This window comes from Notolepis coatsorum, assembly GCF_963971535.1.
Source record: "Notolepis coatsorum genome assembly, chromosome: 6".
NCBI lineage: Eukaryota > Metazoa > Chordata > Actinopteri > Aulopiformes > Paralepididae > Notolepis > Notolepis coatsorum.
In genome coordinates this window covers 101,646,147-101,666,448 of record NC_140170.1, presented here as the reverse complement: position 1 = coordinate 101,666,448, position 20,302 = coordinate 101,646,147, and the positions used below count along the sequence as shown (strand labels likewise).

Below are 20,302 nucleotides of genomic sequence, written 5' to 3'. Positions count from 1 at the left end.
TTGGCTGTTTTGTTTCCTTAGTTTGCTGGCAAAAAGATCTTCGCTATCAAGCCAACAATTCAGGCTGTGTGTGTGTGTGTGTGTGTGTGTGTGTGTGTGTGTGTGTGTGTGTGTGTGTGTGTGTGTGTGTGTGTGTGTGTGTGTGTGTGTGTGTGTGTGTGTGTGTGTGTGTGTGTGTGTGTGTGTGTGTGTGTGTGTGTGTGTGTGTCAGAAGTCAAATGAGGTAAAATCCCTTCTTCCCCAAGACATTGGGTATATTGTCCAGCCAGGTGGTGTTTATATTGTCCAGCCAGGTAGTGGTATATTGTCCAGCCAGGTGGTGTTTATATTGTCCAGCCAGGTAGTGGTATATTGTCCAGCCAGGTAGTGTATATATTGTCCAGCCAGGTGGTGGATGTATTGTCCAGCCAGGTAGTGTATATATTGTCCAGCCAGGTGGTGGATGTATTGTCCAGCCAGGTAGTGTATATATTGTCCAGCCAGGTGGTGGATGTATTGTCCAACCAGGTGTTGGGGAATCTTTTAAGAAGTTATTTTAAAACAGATGGAGGTGAGCCATAGTAAGATTCTGTCACTCATTCCTAAGCAGGTTAAAGGCTCAATCTGTATATGGGTATTATTGTTATATATGGAACTTTACTGACTCATTGTAAATTAGAATATAGATCTGTTTCATTCCAGTGGTTACAGCCACAAAATGAAACAAATACAATTAAAAACGAATATTTGCCTGTTGTTGGTCTTGTGTTAGTCTTTATATCAGGAGCTCAGTCACTCAACTAGAGAATATGTCTCCATTCTTAGTTATTTTGTTTGTGGTGGGGCTACTCATTTGTTTATATTTGGATCACTGATTGGGCCTTTAAAGTCAACTCCACACTCTGTACGCCTTTAAAGTAATCATTGTACTTTATATGCCAAGGTATGCTAGCTGTCCTTGTCTGCTCGTAGGCTTCTCCATTGGTATAGCTTTATTTATAAAGCACTTATTGGTCTGTTACCTTTATACCTCAGTACATAATCTCACTATCTCCGATAATCTATTTTACAGCGATTATCTTTATATGCCTCAGGTTCTGGGAGGGCTTTCATGTACTCTGCTCCCTCTACTTGGAACGGACTTAAAAAACTCTGAAGCTACAGGCCCTTGTCACCTTGCCTGATTTTAAAATTCATGTCACAGACCTTGCAACGTCTGAACTGGGAGTTTGCAAATGCATTAATACATAGTCAAGTCAAGTCAAGAGTTTTAATTGTCACGGCATACAAGTATACAATGAAATGCGGGTGGTCTTGCCCGCGACGATGTGCAATGTACATAATGCTGATGCTACACGTTACTAATGTTAAGGACATGGCGGTGCTTGCTTTTTATCCTTTTATCTTTATTATCTTTACCTTTTATCTGTCTGTATTTTGTTCTGTATGTTGTAACTTGGTTTATTATTTTTATTGCTGCCATTTTCGTCCGGTCTTGCTCGTAAAAGATTATTATTATTATTATTATTATTTTTTTTTTTTTTTTAACATTCTCTGATATGAGCATTGGGGCCTCACAGGGATATTCCCACTCCTATTTACTCTCAACACCAATGACTGTACATGCCGCAAACCCAAACAATAATTATATAAAATAGTCTGATGACACTGCCATACCATACTCAGATCAGAGAGAGACTTTGTAGAGTGATGTGAAGAGCACCACCTGCTGTTAAATGTGTGTAAAAACAACAACAAAGAAATAGTCCATGACCTCAAATCTATTGGTGATCACGTCCCAGTATCAATACATTACTAGTACAGTATACTGAACTAGAACAATGTATGTACACAAATATTTGGGAGTGTACTCTGATTTTAATCTTAAGTGGGCCGGTCATGTTGAATACATGTGTTTTCATATTACTCCAAGTTGAATCAATTGTATGCTATTAAATTCATTGTATGCTATGTTATTTCAACCTGATTTGGTAACATGTACCTGTCTGAAGGAATAGGTGCAAAGCAAATTATTGATTACTGAAGAGTAAAAACATTTATTTTTACCCAGATCACCTGCGCCAGAGGACTGCAAAGATGCATGTGTCATGGATTATAAAACTGTGGAACGTGTTGATGTGAAAGGCAGTGTTTGAATTATAAGGGGGCCAATGGGGGCTCAGCCCCCATAGCTAGAGTCTGAGCCCCCATAGTCAAGACCCCCTGTGGGGGTCTCTCAAAAAAATTATATATATATATATATATATATATATATATATATATATATATATATATATTTTTTTTAATGTACGAATTAGTATTATTTATGTTACCTAAATAAATTGTTAATAGATCATATTTTTCTTTTCAGTTTTTAAAATAACCGAGTAATTAATGTTGTGGAATAGGCTGCATTTCACCTCCAAGCCGCTATGCGTCACCCATGAGCGTCGCCCATAAGTTTAACGCTACTCCAACCTAGTGAAGAAGAAGCAGCAAGCAGCTGCTGTAAACAGAAAGCTGCTGGTCCGTGTCCTGCAACTGAAAACATAAACACTAAACAGTACGCCACATGCCGCAAAAAAAAAGGCTCAACCCGCCGCAAGGCTGTACAAAGCTGGACAGCTTTGGTTTTTATAAAAAGGCCAAAGACTGAGGCTGTTAGTGCAGTAGCTAGCAGCGCTACTGTCACTGAAGTTGACACTGCTAGTGCTAGTACTAGTGTTAGCTCTGCTGCTCCTGTGCGCAGTGCACCTGTTATTGTTACCGCGCCGGTTGCCACCATAGATATATATATGGTTGCCACTGCCAGACCCGAGTCTCCACCGCCTATAGCTTATTCCCAGCGGAAGAGTGCTGCAGAGTGCTTCCGCGTTTTCCCTGATTGGCTGCGACACGCCCCGCGGCAGCCGCAGAGCGGAGCGGCAGAGCTTGCGGCATTATGTAGCCGTAATCCCCGATGTTTTTCTCAACAGCGCTGCGGTTTAGGCATGTTAACTTAAGGTTAAGGTTAAGGTTAGGCATTGTTTCGGAGTTGGTTAAGGATAGAAGGGTTAAGTTTAGGCGCTGTTAAGGAGCTGGTTATGGTTAGAGTTTGTCTTAGAGAATGGCAATATTCTTTCGGAGTTGGTTATGGTTAAGGTTAAGGTTAGGCATGGTTAAGGTTAAGGTTAAGGTTAGGCATTGTTTCGGAGTTGGTTAAGGTTAGAAGGGTTAAGTTTAGGCGCTGTTAAGGAGCTGGTTAAGGTTAGAGTTTGTCTTAGAGAATGGCAATAGACAGCCTATTTCCGCGCTGCAGCACGAGGCAATAGACAGCCTATTTCCGCGCTGCAGCTCTCTCGCGCTGCCGTGGTCACATGGCCAATCAGAGAAAACGCGGAAGCACGCAACGCACTCTTCCGCTGGGAATAAGCTACACGCGTCTCCACCACTAGACCTGGACTGTGCTGCTACTCATCCACCACAATGTTGGGGTCCGAGTCAGTGGAACTTTTGGAAAAATAAATATAGCTGGTTATTTGCCAAGGAGGGATGCATTGGCTGCCTTCCATGTAAAAATGCCAAGACATTGTTAAATAAATCATTTGGAGCCCATTTGGCAGAGCAGTGGATGAATGGGACTGTGACTAGCTCTCAGAGCAAGAAGTTGAGGAAGAAAATATACTTGCACAGTGATAGCATTGCTCATAAGCAAGCTATAGAAATAGAAACATTATTTATTTAGATTTATACAAGTATTTATTTTATGTTCATTTTACTTACTGTATCCTGATAAATGCTGCTGTTGTGCCATACAACTATTTATTTTCCATTAGATTATTTTGTTAGTTTTTGATTTATAAGTGCAGAGACAAATAAATGTTAATTCAAGTTCATAAATTTGGTCTCATTTTTCAAATTAAATTGTTGTATTTTATCAGATGCAAATAAGTAAATATGGCATTATATATCAGAGGTGAGTAAGAAAATGAACAAATATTGATGGTTAAGAATGAGACTGAATAATGACATCACACAATAGTCTAATGATTAGACTGTTGTGTGATGTCATTATTACTTAGTATTAGACTAATCCTAATGAGATATTCCTCTAAATATGACTTCGAAAACAGCCACAATTTCAGGAAAGAAATTGTAAAAAATGATGAAGTGTGATGATTTTATGATGAGTGCTGCTGGTGTATGAGCAACATCACTCACGTGTCCAAGACAAATCTCCCCAAGGAGACCAATTTTACCCTTGTTATTATTTTACTTATTTTTACTTTTATTTCTACTATCCGCTGGGTGCATACTCATTATTTTATCCCACTTTATGCTTTGCTCTTGCTGCTTGTTTTACACAGATGCTATGTCTTATTTCTTACTGATGTAAAGTACTTTGAACTGCAATCCCATATGAAAGTTGCTATACAAATAAAGTTATTATTATTATTATTATTATTATTATTATTATTATTATTATTATTATTATTATTATTATTATTATTATTATTATTATTATTATTGTGATTATTATTATTATTATTATTATTATTATTATTATTATTATTATTATTATTATTATTATTATTATTATTATTATTATTATTATTATTATTATTATTATTATTATTATTATTATTATTATTATTATTATTATTATTATTATTATTATTATTATTATTATTATTATTATTATTATTATCTTATAGTTTTTCTCAATTGCTTTGGTGCATTTCTCTGATCAGAATTAAAGTTCTCATAACTGTTATGACCTCCACAACATTTAGTCATTTGTGCACAATTTCTCATTCCTCCGAACAAATTGCAAATGCTTTTGGACATGCATCAATTGCTTTCATACAATTCTCTGCTGTTTTATAACATTATCATTTGCTTATGTCATGTCAGTCAAAATTAACTATACTTATGACTGCTGAATAGTCATTCCCTATAAAACGAATAGTCCTCATTTCATTGATTGAGTCATTACATACAAAAATGTTGAACTAGTTGTCAAAATCTATCAATCACGGCCTCACAATGGCTGAGGCTGGTCAAAGGGTGCAGTCAAATGTTGAGAGAACCACTGTAAATGTAATTACTGTATTCAAACATTTCGTCGGGAGAGCAGGTGAGTGCTGAATTACTGTCCAGTATACACACCTGGCAGGTGTGTATACTGGACAGTAATTCAGCACTAAACAATCTGCACTGCACTACTGCCATTGTGTCATACATGAAGCTTGCAGTGGGACAAGAACTTGTCACTTTTTACATTTTACATTTAGACAGCTTTACTGCAGCACATATTTACTGTATTGTAGTGTACAGTAGTGTTACAGTAAATATTTGCCATATTTACAGTATGGTACATATTTTACAAGTGGGAAGCACTGTTATTGTACACTACAGTAATATGGGTTACTGTAAAGCAGTATATCTCATGTTTGCTGTACATTACTGTAATTTTACTCTGCACCACATAGGATTGCAAGACAACCTCGCAGAGGTGGAAGAGGGCCCCTTTTTACTCCGCAACAAGAGGAAGCCATTTGTGCAATGGTGATTGCAAACAATGCCATAAGGTTGACAGAGATACAAAGCGCTGTTATAGAGGATGACAATATCTTTGGGAATATTGAATCTGTTTCAATCGCTACAATTGACAGAGTGCTCAGTGGAAATTAAATGTGCATGAAACAATTGTAGTACAATTGACAAATGAGTAGCCATTTGACTGGAACAGAGTGAAGGAGATCCGCCACCAGTATGCACAAGTAAAACATTTATGTGTTCTATGCATACTCTAATGTTCAGTGCTATAAACTGGTTACTTTGTGTAGTGCCATGCAGTACACTTACATGACAGTTCATACTGTACAATATGTTGTCCAAAATGCATTATGTTACACAGGAAAAGTTTATAGTTTTTATCTCTCTCTTCTGGGATAAAGCGTGTACCAGGGAACCACTGCACACATTATACGTTGATGAGGCGGGTTTCAATCTGGCAAAAGGTAGACCGCGTGGAAGAAATCCCATTGGACAGAGAGCAACCATTGATGTCCCAGACCAACAAGGAGGGAATATTACAATGTGTACAGTGTGTACAGTAATGTGTAACTGTAGATTTCAAATGGCTGTGCAAATAGTGTATAGTGCTGTCTTGAGCATTTTCAGGTAGTGTCACCAATATCTGACTTTTTTGCATTGGAAAACACTTACAGAGTGATCTGTCATAATGAAAACATGACAAAGCCATTTGACTATCTTGTTCATAAACAATGGTGTCAGGACTTTTCATTTCGATGACAGTGACACTTTCATTGACATGAATACTTGCTTTTGAGGAATAAATTATCCATTTTGAGCAAGTGACACGCTTCTGCAGGTTATCAACTAGGTTTTGCAGTTTGTACTAATTGTTTTGAGAACTTTAATTCTGATCAGAGAAATGCACCAAAGCAATTGAGAAAAACTGTATCTCCAGCCAAGTGGTGGGGCATCTTGATCAGTGGGGCATCTTGACTAGGTGGTGGGGCATCTTGATCAGTGGGGCATCTTGTCCAAGTGGTGGGGCATCTTGTCCAAGTGGTGGGGCATCTTGTCCAGTGGGGCATCTTGTCCAAGTGGTGGGGCATCTTGATCAGTGGGGCATCTTGTCCAAGTGGTGGTGCATCTTGTCCAGGTGGTGGGGCATCTTGTCCAGGTGGTGGGGCATCTTGTCCAGGTGGTGGGGCATCTTGTCCAGGTGGTGGGGCATCTTGTCCAAGTGGTGGGGCATCTTGTCCAGGTGGTGGGGCATCTTGTCCATGTGGTGGGGCATCTTGTCTAGGTGGTGGGACATCTTGTCCAGGTGGTGGGGCATCTTGTCCAAGTGGTGGGGCATCTTGTCCAGGTGGTGGGGCATCTTGTCCAAGTGGTGGGGCATCTTGTCCAGGTGGTGGGGCATCTTGATCAGTGGGGCATCTTGTCCAAGTGGTGGGGCATCTTGTCCAGGTGGTGGGGCATCTTGTCCAAGTGGTGGGGCATCTTGTCCAAGTGGTGGGACATCTTGTCCAGGTGGTGGGGCATCTTGTCCAGGTGGTGGGTGTAATGGCAAATGGGCATCTTGTCCAGGTGGTGGGACATCTTGAGTAGGTTGTGGGGCATCTTGTCCAGGTGGTGGGGCATCTTGTCCAGGTGGTGGGACATCTTGACTAGGTTGTGGGGCATCTTGTCCAGGTGGTGGGGCATCTTGTCTAGGTGGTGGGGCATCTCGTCCAAGTGGTGGGGCATCTTGACTAGGTTGTGTGGCATCTTGTCCAGGTGGTGGGGCATCTTGTCCAGTTGGTGGGGCATCTTGTCCAAGTGGTGGGGCATATTGTCCAGGTGGTGAGGCATCTCGTCCAAGTGGTGGGGCATCTGAGAACAAGACATCTCGAAAAGCAATGGATGGATTGCCATACGAATTGGATCCCCAAATCTCCTCTAGCTGCCCTTTCAGGCCAAACCTTCCACTTTTAAATGAATGTATCAGCTGACTTGTTAGTTGTACAATCACAAAATTTGCTGTAAATATGAATTAATGGCCCCTAGATGGAGAAACCCGTGGAGTTTGGTGACCCCATGACCTTTCCTCTAGTGTCAGCAGACAAACAGAGGGGTGACCTATGGTGCCAGAGCGCTGATGCCCACGCTAACGCATCTCCTTTGAGCAGACCCATCAGGTAAGCAATCTTAGATTCATCAGTTTGGTAGGTGAGGGGCTGTTGTTCAAAAACTAGTGCACATTGAAAAAGAAAAGATCTGCATTTTGTGACGTCCCCGTCATAACGTTCGGGTGCTGGAACATAGAGACTGGGGTGGGGCTGGTGGAGCTGGCGGGCCGGGGGCAGGTGCCGGTGTGTGGGGCTGGGCTGGCGAGGCAGAGAGGTGAGCGGCAATCAGACTTAATTGATTATCTAGGTTAGCGGAGCTGGCAGCGAATGCGTGGAGTGAGGCAGAAAACTCCTGGAGCATGTGTGTGTGCTGGTTTACCAGTCCTCCTTGGCTGGCGAGGGCATGCTGGAGCCGGTCCAATTCTCCTGAGTCCTATGGTGCTGGGTCCATGTTGGTCCGAGTGTTCTGTTAGGGTGGCGTCTATTTGGAACCCAAGAGCAGAACACAAGGCATAGGAGAATGAGGTGGTTTAGGGTATTTAACAAGACACCCGGCATATGACAAGACAGGTAGTGAGGGAATACAGGTGAGTAAGATAACTCCATGCGATCCCAGGCATCGTCCAGGCTGGTGAAGTCCACGAGTGAGGTATAGGCCGGAGTTGTGCGATCCTACACACAGAAGAGTAGGGTTAGAACGAGGCAGGTACAGAGGTCACAACATACACTATATGTATAGTACAGAAGTATATAGAAAATGGAAGTTTCAGATAGAGTCCTAGTACCAAGACTAGGTGAAACAACACTCGGACGAGGAGTGGCAGGAGTGCAGGCCTCTTATCCTGGCTCGGCGATGATGTGATGAGTCTCAGGTGTGTAGACCGGCCCAGGTAGACAGAGTGGTGATGAGGTGGAAACAGGAAGCAGCCCATATAAGGGCGTGGAGACCTGCTGCCAGACAGACTGAGAGGAGTTTCCAATCAGCTCGGCGGGAGCACTCATACTGGGTTTGCTGATCATTTCTGTGTTGGGTCGTTTTGTCACCACGTACTGCTGTTCCCTCTCGTGTTCCTCCAGTGCGCCCTTGGAGGTTGTTGCTGTGTTCTCTCTCTGCCTCCGTGGACCCGTGCCTCGTTTTCCCACTTCGACCTTGCTTCTGGTGAGTCTTTTGGAAGACTATTTTTCTATGAATTGATATCCTCGTTTTTGCCCTGGAATCACTGCCTTCGTCTGTTTTTTGTGTGTTTCCTCAAACACTGTAGATTTGTTGATTGTGTTGTTACTGGACTCTGCCTGTGTGTTTCCTCAAACACTGAAGAATTGTTGATTGTTTTGTTACTGGACTGTGGACTCTGCCTGTGTGTTTCCTCAAACACTGAAGAATTGTTGATTGTTTTGTTACTGGACTCTGCCTGTGTGTTTCAGTGGCGGCCGCTGGGTACTTCGCCACTAGGGGTGCTATACCAAACATTTTGCAAAATGCAAACATGTACAGTACAGTACCACGCAACACTCATGGCAAGACGTGAGCGATTCGACTCACGCTCACGGCAATGAATCGGCTCTTATGAACGAGTCGCTCAGCTGTTACTACAACAACACACAACCAGTCAAATAAAGTATAGTCTAGACTCTAATTCACAACTTGAAACACAATATATAAATAGAAAAGTTAGAAACAAAACTCGCCCGTCTACAAACACAGGCAGATCTCTCCCTCTCTCCTTCTCTCTCTCACACACAGCGCGACGTGGAATCGATTCGTTACACAATCAGACCTATTATATACCAAGAATAACTTCAGTATGAGTACAGGGCTGTACACATATTTTGCATATTGTTAAACGAGCCAAGGCTAGCTATTAAACTATCGATATGAATCGAAAATCTGGGACCCTGATGTAAACAAGACAAACGTCTTTCTCTGGTCTGCATCCCCTTAACAATTGTGTGTATTGAGCCGTACTGTATTGTACCCATTCTGCAATCTGTTAATAAAGTTCTCATTCATTCATTCATTCAAACATAGACGATATTGAACAAGCCATAATCCACGTATTTTCAATCCGAGAGAGCTGCAGTAGTTAAATCAATGAGCCATCGACATAGTCAGTGTGGTAAGTAACGTTATTATTGCATCCAAGATTGATACACGGCTGGCTAGGCAGTTGGTAGTCATAGTCTTGTGTTATAAAATAAATAAACAATCAGCAATGTCTCGCTTCATGAATGGCCAGCAGTAGTACTGCTCCTAAAAAAAACTATTTACAAACGTTAACGTTAAGCACAGAGAGAGAGAGAGAGAGAGAGAGAGAGAGAGAGAGAGAGAGAGAGAGAGAGAGAGAGAGAGAGAGAGAGAGAGAGAGAGAGAGAGAGAGAGAGAGAGAGAGAGAGAGAGAGACTCACTGTTTAGTTGAAACGTCCAGGGCAGGAGAGCTTGATAAACGTGTATAATCCGCCATATAGCTTGTTAGCCAAGTGTTAGCTGAGCTCGTTAGCACAACACTCAACAAGTACATTCCTTTGTCCATTTCCGCTCAAACAGACTGCAAACTACCTGGCGTTCTATCGCCATGCTCTAAGACAAACTCTAACCTTAACCAACTTTGAAAGAGTGCCTAAGCTTAACAGTCTAAAGAACTTGCAGTCACGGCACGCTCGTCTAAGACAAACAGCTGCATGCATCTCACAACAACACAACTATCTCCACCGACCAACCTAGGACCAACCTAGGAACCAAGCTAGAAGCTAGAATTGGAACATTAGAAATTGGATTCGGCCAATCAGAGATCGTCTCTGTGAAATTCTGCCATGGAAAAAAATACTGGCGTCGGCCAATCAGAGAGCGTCTCCGCGAAATGCGGCTATGGAAATTCTTCACGGAAGTTCACGCTGCTGGCTAGACCGCTTCAAATCGCGCTCGGATTCCAACATAATAGTCATATTTCAACGCACAACGCCGTATGCACTGATTGGCTGTGACGGAGACAGCGATCAAACTGTGACGCGCACTCAGAGCGCTATCGCTTCTAGCCCGGGCGAGAAATACGAAAAAATAAAAAAAAACGTCACTTCCTGTTCAAGAAAACGAGTATTTCTTTTTTAATATAATAAGGTTATATTGTGCATTGGAAACACAAACATACTTAAAATGAGTAAATATTATTAATTTTAAACATGTTTATATTATTTATAGGGCTTTAAAACTAAAAACTAAAAACTTATTTTTCTTGTTCTCTCATATAACCAGGGTAGGAGCTGAGGGGGGGCGGTGCCCGAGCGCCCCTAGTGGTAAAGCCGCCACTGGTGTGTTTCCTCAAACACTGAAGAATTGTTGATTGTTTTGTTACTGGACTCTGCCTGTTATTTTCTACGTTTTGGAACTAATGACATTCTCCGTTTCTATTTTCCCCGCGAGTGGGATAGCATGAAGCTGCAGAGCCGCAGAGTCAACTCTGCTAAGGGCAGTGCTGCAGAGCCGCAGAGTCAACTCTGCTTAGGGCAGTGCTGCAGAGCCGCAGAGCCCAACTTGGCTAAAGGACATTCCCCTCAAGAGGATTAACATTGTGGTTGCACATTTCTGTTTTGTGAAAATAAATACGCCCTTCGGTTTTGGCATAACTCTGAACTACCTGTCTGTGTCGTGCTGTTGGGGTTGTTTACAAACCATAACACACCCCCTCCTAATAGACAGTCTCCTCCCCCCGTATGTATATATTCTCTCCCCACTGTATATATTTTCTCCCGCCCACCCACCCCCTCCTAATATTCTCTGTTAGGATCTATGCATATAACATTACTGTATATTTGCATATCGTATATGTCACAAATGTAACAGTACTATACCTGTATGTCATGTATGTCCCTATGCCATAAATGTCATGATGTCATGTATGTTGTGTATGTCATAAATGTCACTATATGAATTGAAAATGGGGGACCCTGATGTAAACAAGACAAACGTCTTTCTCTGGTCTGCATCCCCTTAACAATTGTGTGTATTGAGCCGTACTGTATTGTACCCATTCTGCAATCTGTTAAATAAAGTTTTCATTCATTCATCCACACAGAGAAGACCCTGGGTGTTGTGTGCGGACACTGCGGAGCCAAAACGAGACCATGATGGGACATGTTGATTGATTGATTGAAATTTTTATTAACAGATTGCAGAATGGGTACAATACAGTACAGCTCAATACACACAATTGTTAAGGGGAAGGGGATGCAGACCAGAGAAAGTACATTGGAGGGGGTTGGGTTAGGACCAGGGTCCAGGCATGCAGTCGTGCACACACGCGGTTACGCGGTTCGAATGGCAGTCTCCCGCAGGTGCTCTTTGAGAGTGGTTTTGAAAGTGGGTATAGTGATTCACATTCCTTTACAGCTGTGTGGGTAGGGCGTTCCACATATCGCTGCTGTCGGGACAAAACCTCATAACTCCAAAAACCCAACTTTTCAGATGAAAAAAACGAACACAGATTTGAGGGTGAATAGAGTTAGGAGGTTTAGACAGATGATCGGTTTAATGCTTTCCCATTGTTTAAACTTTGTAAAACCCACACACACATATGGAGGATGATCTACGGAGTTAATTTATATAATAAAAAAAATAAAAAAAATGGAGTTATGAGGTTTTGTCCCGACAGCAGCGATATAATTGTTGGATGTTTACAGGCAGTTTCGAATTGCACCCTCCCGTAGGTGCTCATGGCTGATGGCCTTTGATAACTGTAAAGCTATATCTTCAATATCTTATTACACTGGCTACCCACTGTCTGCGTCATAGATAGACTACATTATTCTACTACAATGGTCTGCTGCACATAGCTGATACAGGACCCCCTGGTCTTCCCAGGGTAATACATAGCCTATTGTCCCAACACGTTCCGATTCTAAAACGTAACGTATGAGGCGCCGATTGGGACAGCGAGAAAAAGAGTGCGGGAGGGACTGTTTTCTGGCCAATCGGCTTATACCTGCTGCGTTCGTAGTCAGTTGGTATCCTTCTGGTGTTACAGCCAGTCTACAGACGCAGCCGAACTAAATAGCTGTAATTACAACTCCAGCTCTATTGCGATAGATAGCAGAACAAGATTGCCACGATGAATTCGCGGACGCTCCGAGTAGATTATGATAAAACAACGCAAGTCATGTGCGTGGTCGGGACCGAACTCTCTGTGAACATGAACAGGTAGGTACTACGTATAGGCTACCGATGCCTAGGCAAGACAATCGACTAATTATGCAACGAAAACAACTAATACAACGGACCAATATATATATACCACATGGAATACTTTTGATGGTTGATGTTACTATTAACATAATTCTAAATTGGCAGAATTTTTCAGTTAGTTGTCAGTTTATTTTCATGTATAGAACTTCTATTCTATTCTATTCTATTTATTTGTCCTGCTGACATTTTCATCTTAGCGTATAGGGTATGCATTGTATGAATTAATTTGTATGATTTGTAACTGTGTGTATGAACCATATAGGCATATTCAAATGAAACCAGTTGCCGCGTGAAAACAATTTGCCTTTGGCTATCGTCTTAAATGGTAAATGGTGCATTTATATAGCGCTTTTATCCAAAGCGCTTTACAATTTGTTCCTCACATTTACCCTTTCACTCACACATTCACACACCGACAACAACAGAGGCAACCATGCAATATCCATGCATCTGGAGGCTATTTATTGTGCACTGGCCCATAAACAAACAAGCAAGTTCAGGTTCAGGTTTTGTTTTATTTGTCACATTATATAAGGTACATGTACAGTACAGTGAAATGCTTGGTTCTGTATGAGCCTCCTGAGATTGTGCTTCATACAGTAAAAAAGTAAAAATAAAGACCAAACAATATACAAAATATACAAAATGCAAACAAAATGCAAAAATGAGGTAGTTCAAATATTTTTGTAATAAATAGATAATAAATAAACAAATGGACAATAGCCCAAATAGCTTATTCTGTTCTGATGATATTGTTTAGATATTATCTCTTAATTTTTGTAAATATTTTGTAGAATGCAAAAATGCCTTTCTCATCCCACATAAACACCACAGACAGAAACTTGTTTTAGTCATTTGTATTCAGTGGAGGGGGTGGCAGACCTCCTGGGGGGGCAGCTGGGGACGGCATAAGTTAATCCTTGTTGATGTCCAACAGAGTAGCCTTTGTTATCCCAGGAAACTGCCAGGACATTTTGCCAGCCTATAGTGAACTCAGTGAAAACTAGCCTAAAACAGACGCGGGTGGTAAGAGAACTGGTTTGTGGTCAATTCCCTTTAAATGTTGGAAGTCAACTTTCCTCTATATAATGGACTGCATTTATCCAAAGCGTTTTACAACTTATGCCTCACATTCACCCGTTCAGTCACACACCGACGGCAGAGGCAACCATGCACGGTGCCAACCTGCACATCAAGTGTCTTGCTCAAGGACACTTTGACACTGCTGGAAGGAGCCGGAATCAAACCGGGAACCTTCTGGTTACCAGACGAGACGACCTCTCTACCTCCTGAGCCACTGTCGCCCCATATTAAACATTGAACAACTTTTGGCATGAGAAGAGGTTAAGCGCAGGTAGCCTATGTCATTGAGGTTCATTGTTTTCTGTACATGTATTTGTGGTGGCTCACCACAATATCAGACAGACCCGCCACAAATTGATTTCCCAAGGTAATAACACATTGACATAATTCTATGTGTGGTATTATGACACGGTTCTTGATGTTGTTCAGTTATGTACCTCCCAAGGCTCCTACCTACCACCACACATCACTTCAAAACCTGTGAGAAACACCTGCACCTCCCGATTCCATCAGGGTTCATTGAATTAGGCCCACAACTGCAGGAGGCTCAACAAGTAATGCCAGTGTACTAAAACTACCCATAGTCTTCTATACTCAAACATAGCATACACTACTCTACATTACACCTATATTTAGGCTTATACTTACGGCTGGGCAATATGAAATAAATTCATATCACAATAATCATCTGGAATTTCTCCGACATTGATATATGTCACAATATCTTTGGAAATATGCAAAATCACAAGATAAATAATCCAATTGTTGTTCGTCACATTGAACTGCATGACAATGCAAAGTGTAATATCAAACCAAAACCAACATCCCCTTGAATATTGAAGATCTCCTTTTGAGAGAAATCTATATGGTTGTTATCATCAATTTGGACGACAGAATTGTGCACAGTGATATATCAATATCATAATTTCATCACAATATGATCACAATACAATAATCGCCCAACCCTACTTATACTTAGACCAGACCACATCGATGTGGAATTTCAGATTCAACACCTGCAGTCTCAACAGCAGTCAGCTCACAGAGAAGCTGATCCGCGGGCCCTGACCTGAAACAGCCCACTCAGCAGTTCAGAAACCACGTAGTAGACTATTAACTATCAGAAACTAAGCTATAATGATTTTGGCTTGAAATGGTCTGCTCAGCAGTTCAGAGACTGCATTGCAGCAGCAACAAGAGGCTTATACCCAGGTTATTCTGCCTGTCACCCTCCCTTCACTCACTTCAGGGGTGTATATGTGTAATGTATATAGGTCAACAGTGTATAGGATGGCCGTCATACTTGTAACATGACTAGCACTAGCACAGAACTTTTAGCACTGTAATTTAAGTTAAGAGCCAGGTGACACAGGAGATTATGAACTGCATGGTAACTTTTTTTCTGGCAGACTTATATGTAAACAATATCCTACTCTTGATAAGTCTGTATTTTTAACATAACATTTTTCTCTTGTGTAAACACAACCTGAGCATGCATGATTGTGATGATCTGTGCTATGTATCCTAATCAGTGTATCATTTGTTCTTTTCATGTTCAATTGAGAATCAATAACATCTGGATCACACAAATCGGACATTCAACATCGAAAATGTCCTATTTCTGTTACAGTACTTGAGCATAAAATCTAAAGTATGAAAAACAAACCGTTATCAGATAACATAATTTTTTATTTTTCTGATTTTGGAATCTCAATTGAATATGAAGGAATGACACACTGATTTATCCTCTACACAGGAGTGCCCCGCCCGGGTCCGAGTTTTTCTCTGTGAAGCGCAGTCCCAATGTGCAGTACAAGATCAGCCCCGTTCCTCAGGAGAGTGACCACCTCTCGCCCAAGCCTCTTAATGGCAACTCTGTGATTCTTATCACCATGGACCATGCCAGTCAATTTCAAAATGACAGCAAGGTACAGTGAGGAGAAAGGAACGCAGGGCTTCATACCCTGTGTCTGTGACCACCCTGAGGCTACCTGAGACTAGCGCAATGATTCACACCAGACAGACAGAACATAGAGACGGGGGTATTCATTTGATTAATTTATTATAGTTTGACCATCAGCACTATAGCTTCTATCAGGACCCCCCCCCCTCTCCCGCACTATTTTGAATACATAAATGAACATCACAAGATGTAACAAATTACACAAACCACAAAGCATTTATTTTTAAATATTATAACTATAATGTTCACATAGAGAAAATCCTACATCTAGGGGGATATTCAGGATATTGAGACTTTTATCGTTTGATGCCAGGAATTGTCACAATACACTACAGTGTTCTTGGATGTTTTGAATGTGTATGTAATTCATGTGTTTTGTTTTATTTGTTTCTTAAACAGCTATCAGTCAGGTACTATGGAGAGAACAGGGAGGTTTTGGGCAATGCAGTCATGCAGCTAACGGCTATTGGTATGTTATGAAAATTATAAAGCAACACAGTTTTCTGTAAACCTGATTCCATTAAGTCCCTCCCAATGTCGTCAAAAGTTATTTGGTCAATTGGGTTTCATTTCATTTCAAACCTTTATTTAAACTCAAAAGGCAACTGAGGTTTCCCTCATTTACAGTCACGTACAGAGTTAAGCAAAAAAAGACATATAAAATCACACAGCATATAAAATCATAACAATAAGACAAGTTAGGATAACAATCAATTAAAGGTTAGAGATCAATGTTTTAAACTCTGCAACAGAGGGAGAATCTCAAGCTTTAAGGACTGTTGGGGTCCACTGTAAGGACCAGCCAGTCACTAGAACACGTTCCATAGGTACCAAAATTCCATTCCAATAATGATGTAGTATACGTTTCCGTAGAAGTTCAGCAGAAAATCAGCACAAGGCAAACTAGAGACACGTGCAGGACTGGAGGTGTGCAATAAATGACACTTAGCAAAGATCTTCACACATCCACAGAAAACATGCATAGATAAAAAAAGATTTTAAGATTCGACTTGATTCAAATGAAACTCGATTCAATGTAGATTTATTCCCCAGCCCTACCTGCATATCACAGTAGAGTGTCTCCCTTACAGAGATCTCTCTGGATGTGGATGCTGACAGAGATGGCAAGGTGGAGAGGACCAATCCCAACAAGGTCAGCTCAAGCACATGTTTTAGATAGTAATGTATGTATGATCAGGTTCTTCCTGAGGAGACTCAGGTCCTTCAATGTTTGCAATAGACTGCTGCAGTCATTCTACCAGTCTGTAGTGGCCAGCGTCCTCTTCTATGCTGGGGGGGCTACATCAACTCGAGGGACACCAACACACTGAACAAGCTGGTGAGGAAGGCTAGCTCCGTGGTGGGAGTCGAGCTGGTCAGACTACATCACATTTACATTTACATTTAGTCATTTAGCTGACGCTTTTATCCAAAGCGACTTACAAGTTCTGTACGACAAGACAGCAAGAAGGGTACAACTCTATCAGCTGAGTAACAATGTTTATCAAAGTGTTGCGTGTTACAGTGTAGGTTAGTTTATTAGGACAAGTGCATGACATAAGGTCACATATTAACGCTAACGCACCATATTAGCACACATATATACACGCGATGGACGCAGATTGATATGTACTTTACATATTATCCAAACGAGGACAACGCAGCTGTCAACTGTACTTTACATATTATGGAATACATGTATATTATCGCGACGCGATTCACTCGCTGTCAACTGTACTTTACATATTATCCAAACGAGGACAACGCAGCTGTCAACTGTACTTTACATATTATGGAATACATGTATATTATCGCGACGCGATTCACTCGCAACGCCATAATGTTATTTCCCTGTACATTGTAACGATAACACAACGCAGCTGTCAACTTTACTTTGTAACATTGTTTTTTCGGTCATTCATAAAATTGATTGAACGAAATTGATTGAATGAAAATAACAGATTGCAGAATGGGTACAATACAGTACGGCTCAATACACACAATTGTTAAGGGGATGCAGACCAGATAAGTGAATTTCCTGTGAAAAAACATTTATTTTTTACAGTACGTTACACACACAAATGCTACATTATGACAAATTTTACAAAGAAAGTATATTTAGATTCAAAGACTATTTTAATAGCTTTCTTTGAATACACGGTTTCTCTCCTGTGACGTACAAATGCATGTACCTCGGCGCGGCTGAACAACAGCAGCAGTGATCGCCCGCTGCGTCCATCCGTATGTGATTAATATGATTAATATGAACCAAAGAATATGAACCAAAGCGTGATTAATATGAACCAAAGCGTGTTAATATGTGTCGTCGAACCAAGCGGGGATCTCATGCGCATGCGCGCGCACCTCGCGAGCACCTGGGCGAAGAAAAAGGAAATGTACACCAGCGTGTTGCTTTTTAACACTTTAAGACTAGAGGTGATGGCAGAGAGGGGGATGAGAAGGAAGCTGGCTGCTATCCTGGAGAATCCCTCCCACCCTCTCTACAACGAGCTAGTCAAGATGAGAAGCATGTTCAGTCACAGACTCATACCCCCCTGACACTCAACTAACCACCTCGGACAGTCCTTCATACCAGCGGCCATCAGGCTCCACAACAGTGGGCAGGGACTGCTGCCTGACATCCAACTAGAACTACTAGGAACCTAAAAAGGACAATAATCTCTACCTTATGCATTCTGTGATACTGTGAATACTGTATATTCAGTTAGTTAGATAGTAAATTATAACACTACCTTATGCATACTGCACCTTATGTGATACTGTGATACTGTGAATACTGTATATTTCAGTTAGTTAGATAGTAAATTATATTGACTTGTTATTTTGTTTACATTGCTTGTGTTGTTTTTACTACCTGTACCCCCCCCATCCCCCATGCTGCTATGATGCCTGAATTTCCCCAAGGGGATCAATAAAGGAATATCTTATCTTATCTTATCTTATATCTGTTTTAGATAGTAATGTATAGTATATGACCAAGCATGTCTGTTTTAGATAGTAATGTATGATATATGACCAAGCATGTCTGTTTTAGATAGTAATGTATGATATATGACCAAGCATGTCTGTTTTAGATAGTAATGTATGGTGACCAAGCACATCTGTTTTAGATAGTAATGTATGGTATTATATGACCAAGCACATCTGTTTTAGATAGTAATGTATAGTATATGACCAAGCACATCTGTTTTAGATAGTAATGTATAGTATATGACCAAGCACATCTGTTTTAGATAGTAATGTATGATATATGACCAAGCATGTCTGTTTTAGATCATAGTGTATGGTATATGATCAAGCACATCTGTTTTACATAGTAATGCATGGTATATGACCAAGCACATCTGTTTTACATAGTAATGCATGGTATATGACCAAGCACATCTGTTTTAAATGTATGGTATATGACCAAGCACATCTGTTTTAGATCGTAGTGCATGGTGTGACGTGCACTGGAGAGAGAGCTGGCCTACTTTCTGACCTGATCAACCTTTATTTATACTTTTAAATACTATTTCCAATGATGACAAGTTAAAGACAAAATAATAAATAAAACAAGATTAAATACAAAAATTAAGATAAAACTAAATACATCAGCTAAAACAATTACAGACTGATACACAGTGATAATTGATCATGGCTTTGAACTGTGAACTGTACATTGTAAATTGCTGCATTTATAAAACGCTTTACAATATTGTTCCTCACATTTTACCCATTCACTCACACATTCACACACCGATGGCGGAGGCAATCATGCAAGGTGCCAACCTGCTCATCAGGAGCAATTAGGGGTTAAGTGTCTTGCTCAAGGACACTTCGACAGGCTGCCCGGGAGGAGTGGGAATCGAGCCGGCAACCTCCGGATTACCAGACGACTGCTCTACCTACTGAGCCGCTGTTGATCTTTTATTATAATTTTTTTTATTATCTTTTTCCCCCCTCCCTTTTCCGATTTTTCTCCCATCCCACTGTTAGTCGTTATGCCAATTCCCAATCCCCTTCCTGGTTGTTGCGCACTCCCCCCCTACTGTTGGTCCGGGAGGCCGGAGACTGTCACATGCTTTCCTCCGACGCATGTGCAGCCAGCCGGCAGCCAGCCTGGCAGCGCAGATTCTCACCAGGAGAGTGTAACGTGTGGCCAGATCCTACCCTCGCTGTGCAGGCGCCCCGACCGAACTGTAGGGGTCGCTGTCCACAACGCCCAGGACCCACCCATCAGCTTTCCCACCCCTAACACTGCCAATTGTGTTAGTATGAACGACCAGCCAAGCTGATAGCAACGCCGAGAGCTGGATTCGAACCCAGCGTCTCCAGCGTTGATGGCGAGCGCCTTGCCCACTACACCACCTAGCCGCAAGAGTTGATCTTTAAAGTGTGTTGAATGATGTTCCA

General features: G+C 41.4%; 1 protein-coding gene across 1 annotated transcript in view; it reads left to right on the top strand.

The window, feature by feature from the left end:
- Window positions 1-12,646: 12,646 nt before the first annotated feature.
- The window catches only part of padi2 (peptidyl arginine deiminase, type II), a 34,869-nt gene continuing 27,213 nt past the window's right edge, over window positions 12,647-20,302 (top strand). The window contains exons 1-4 of the mRNA XM_084317187.1: window positions 12,647-12,795; window positions 15,680-15,851; window positions 16,286-16,355; window positions 16,978-17,039. Coding sequence (XP_084173313.1) covers window positions 12,707-12,795; window positions 15,680-15,851; window positions 16,286-16,355; window positions 16,978-17,039 — 393 coding nt within the window. The 5' untranslated portion in view covers window positions 12,647-12,706. The remainder of the gene's footprint in view (window positions 12,796-15,679; window positions 15,852-16,285; window positions 16,356-16,977; window positions 17,040-20,302) is intronic.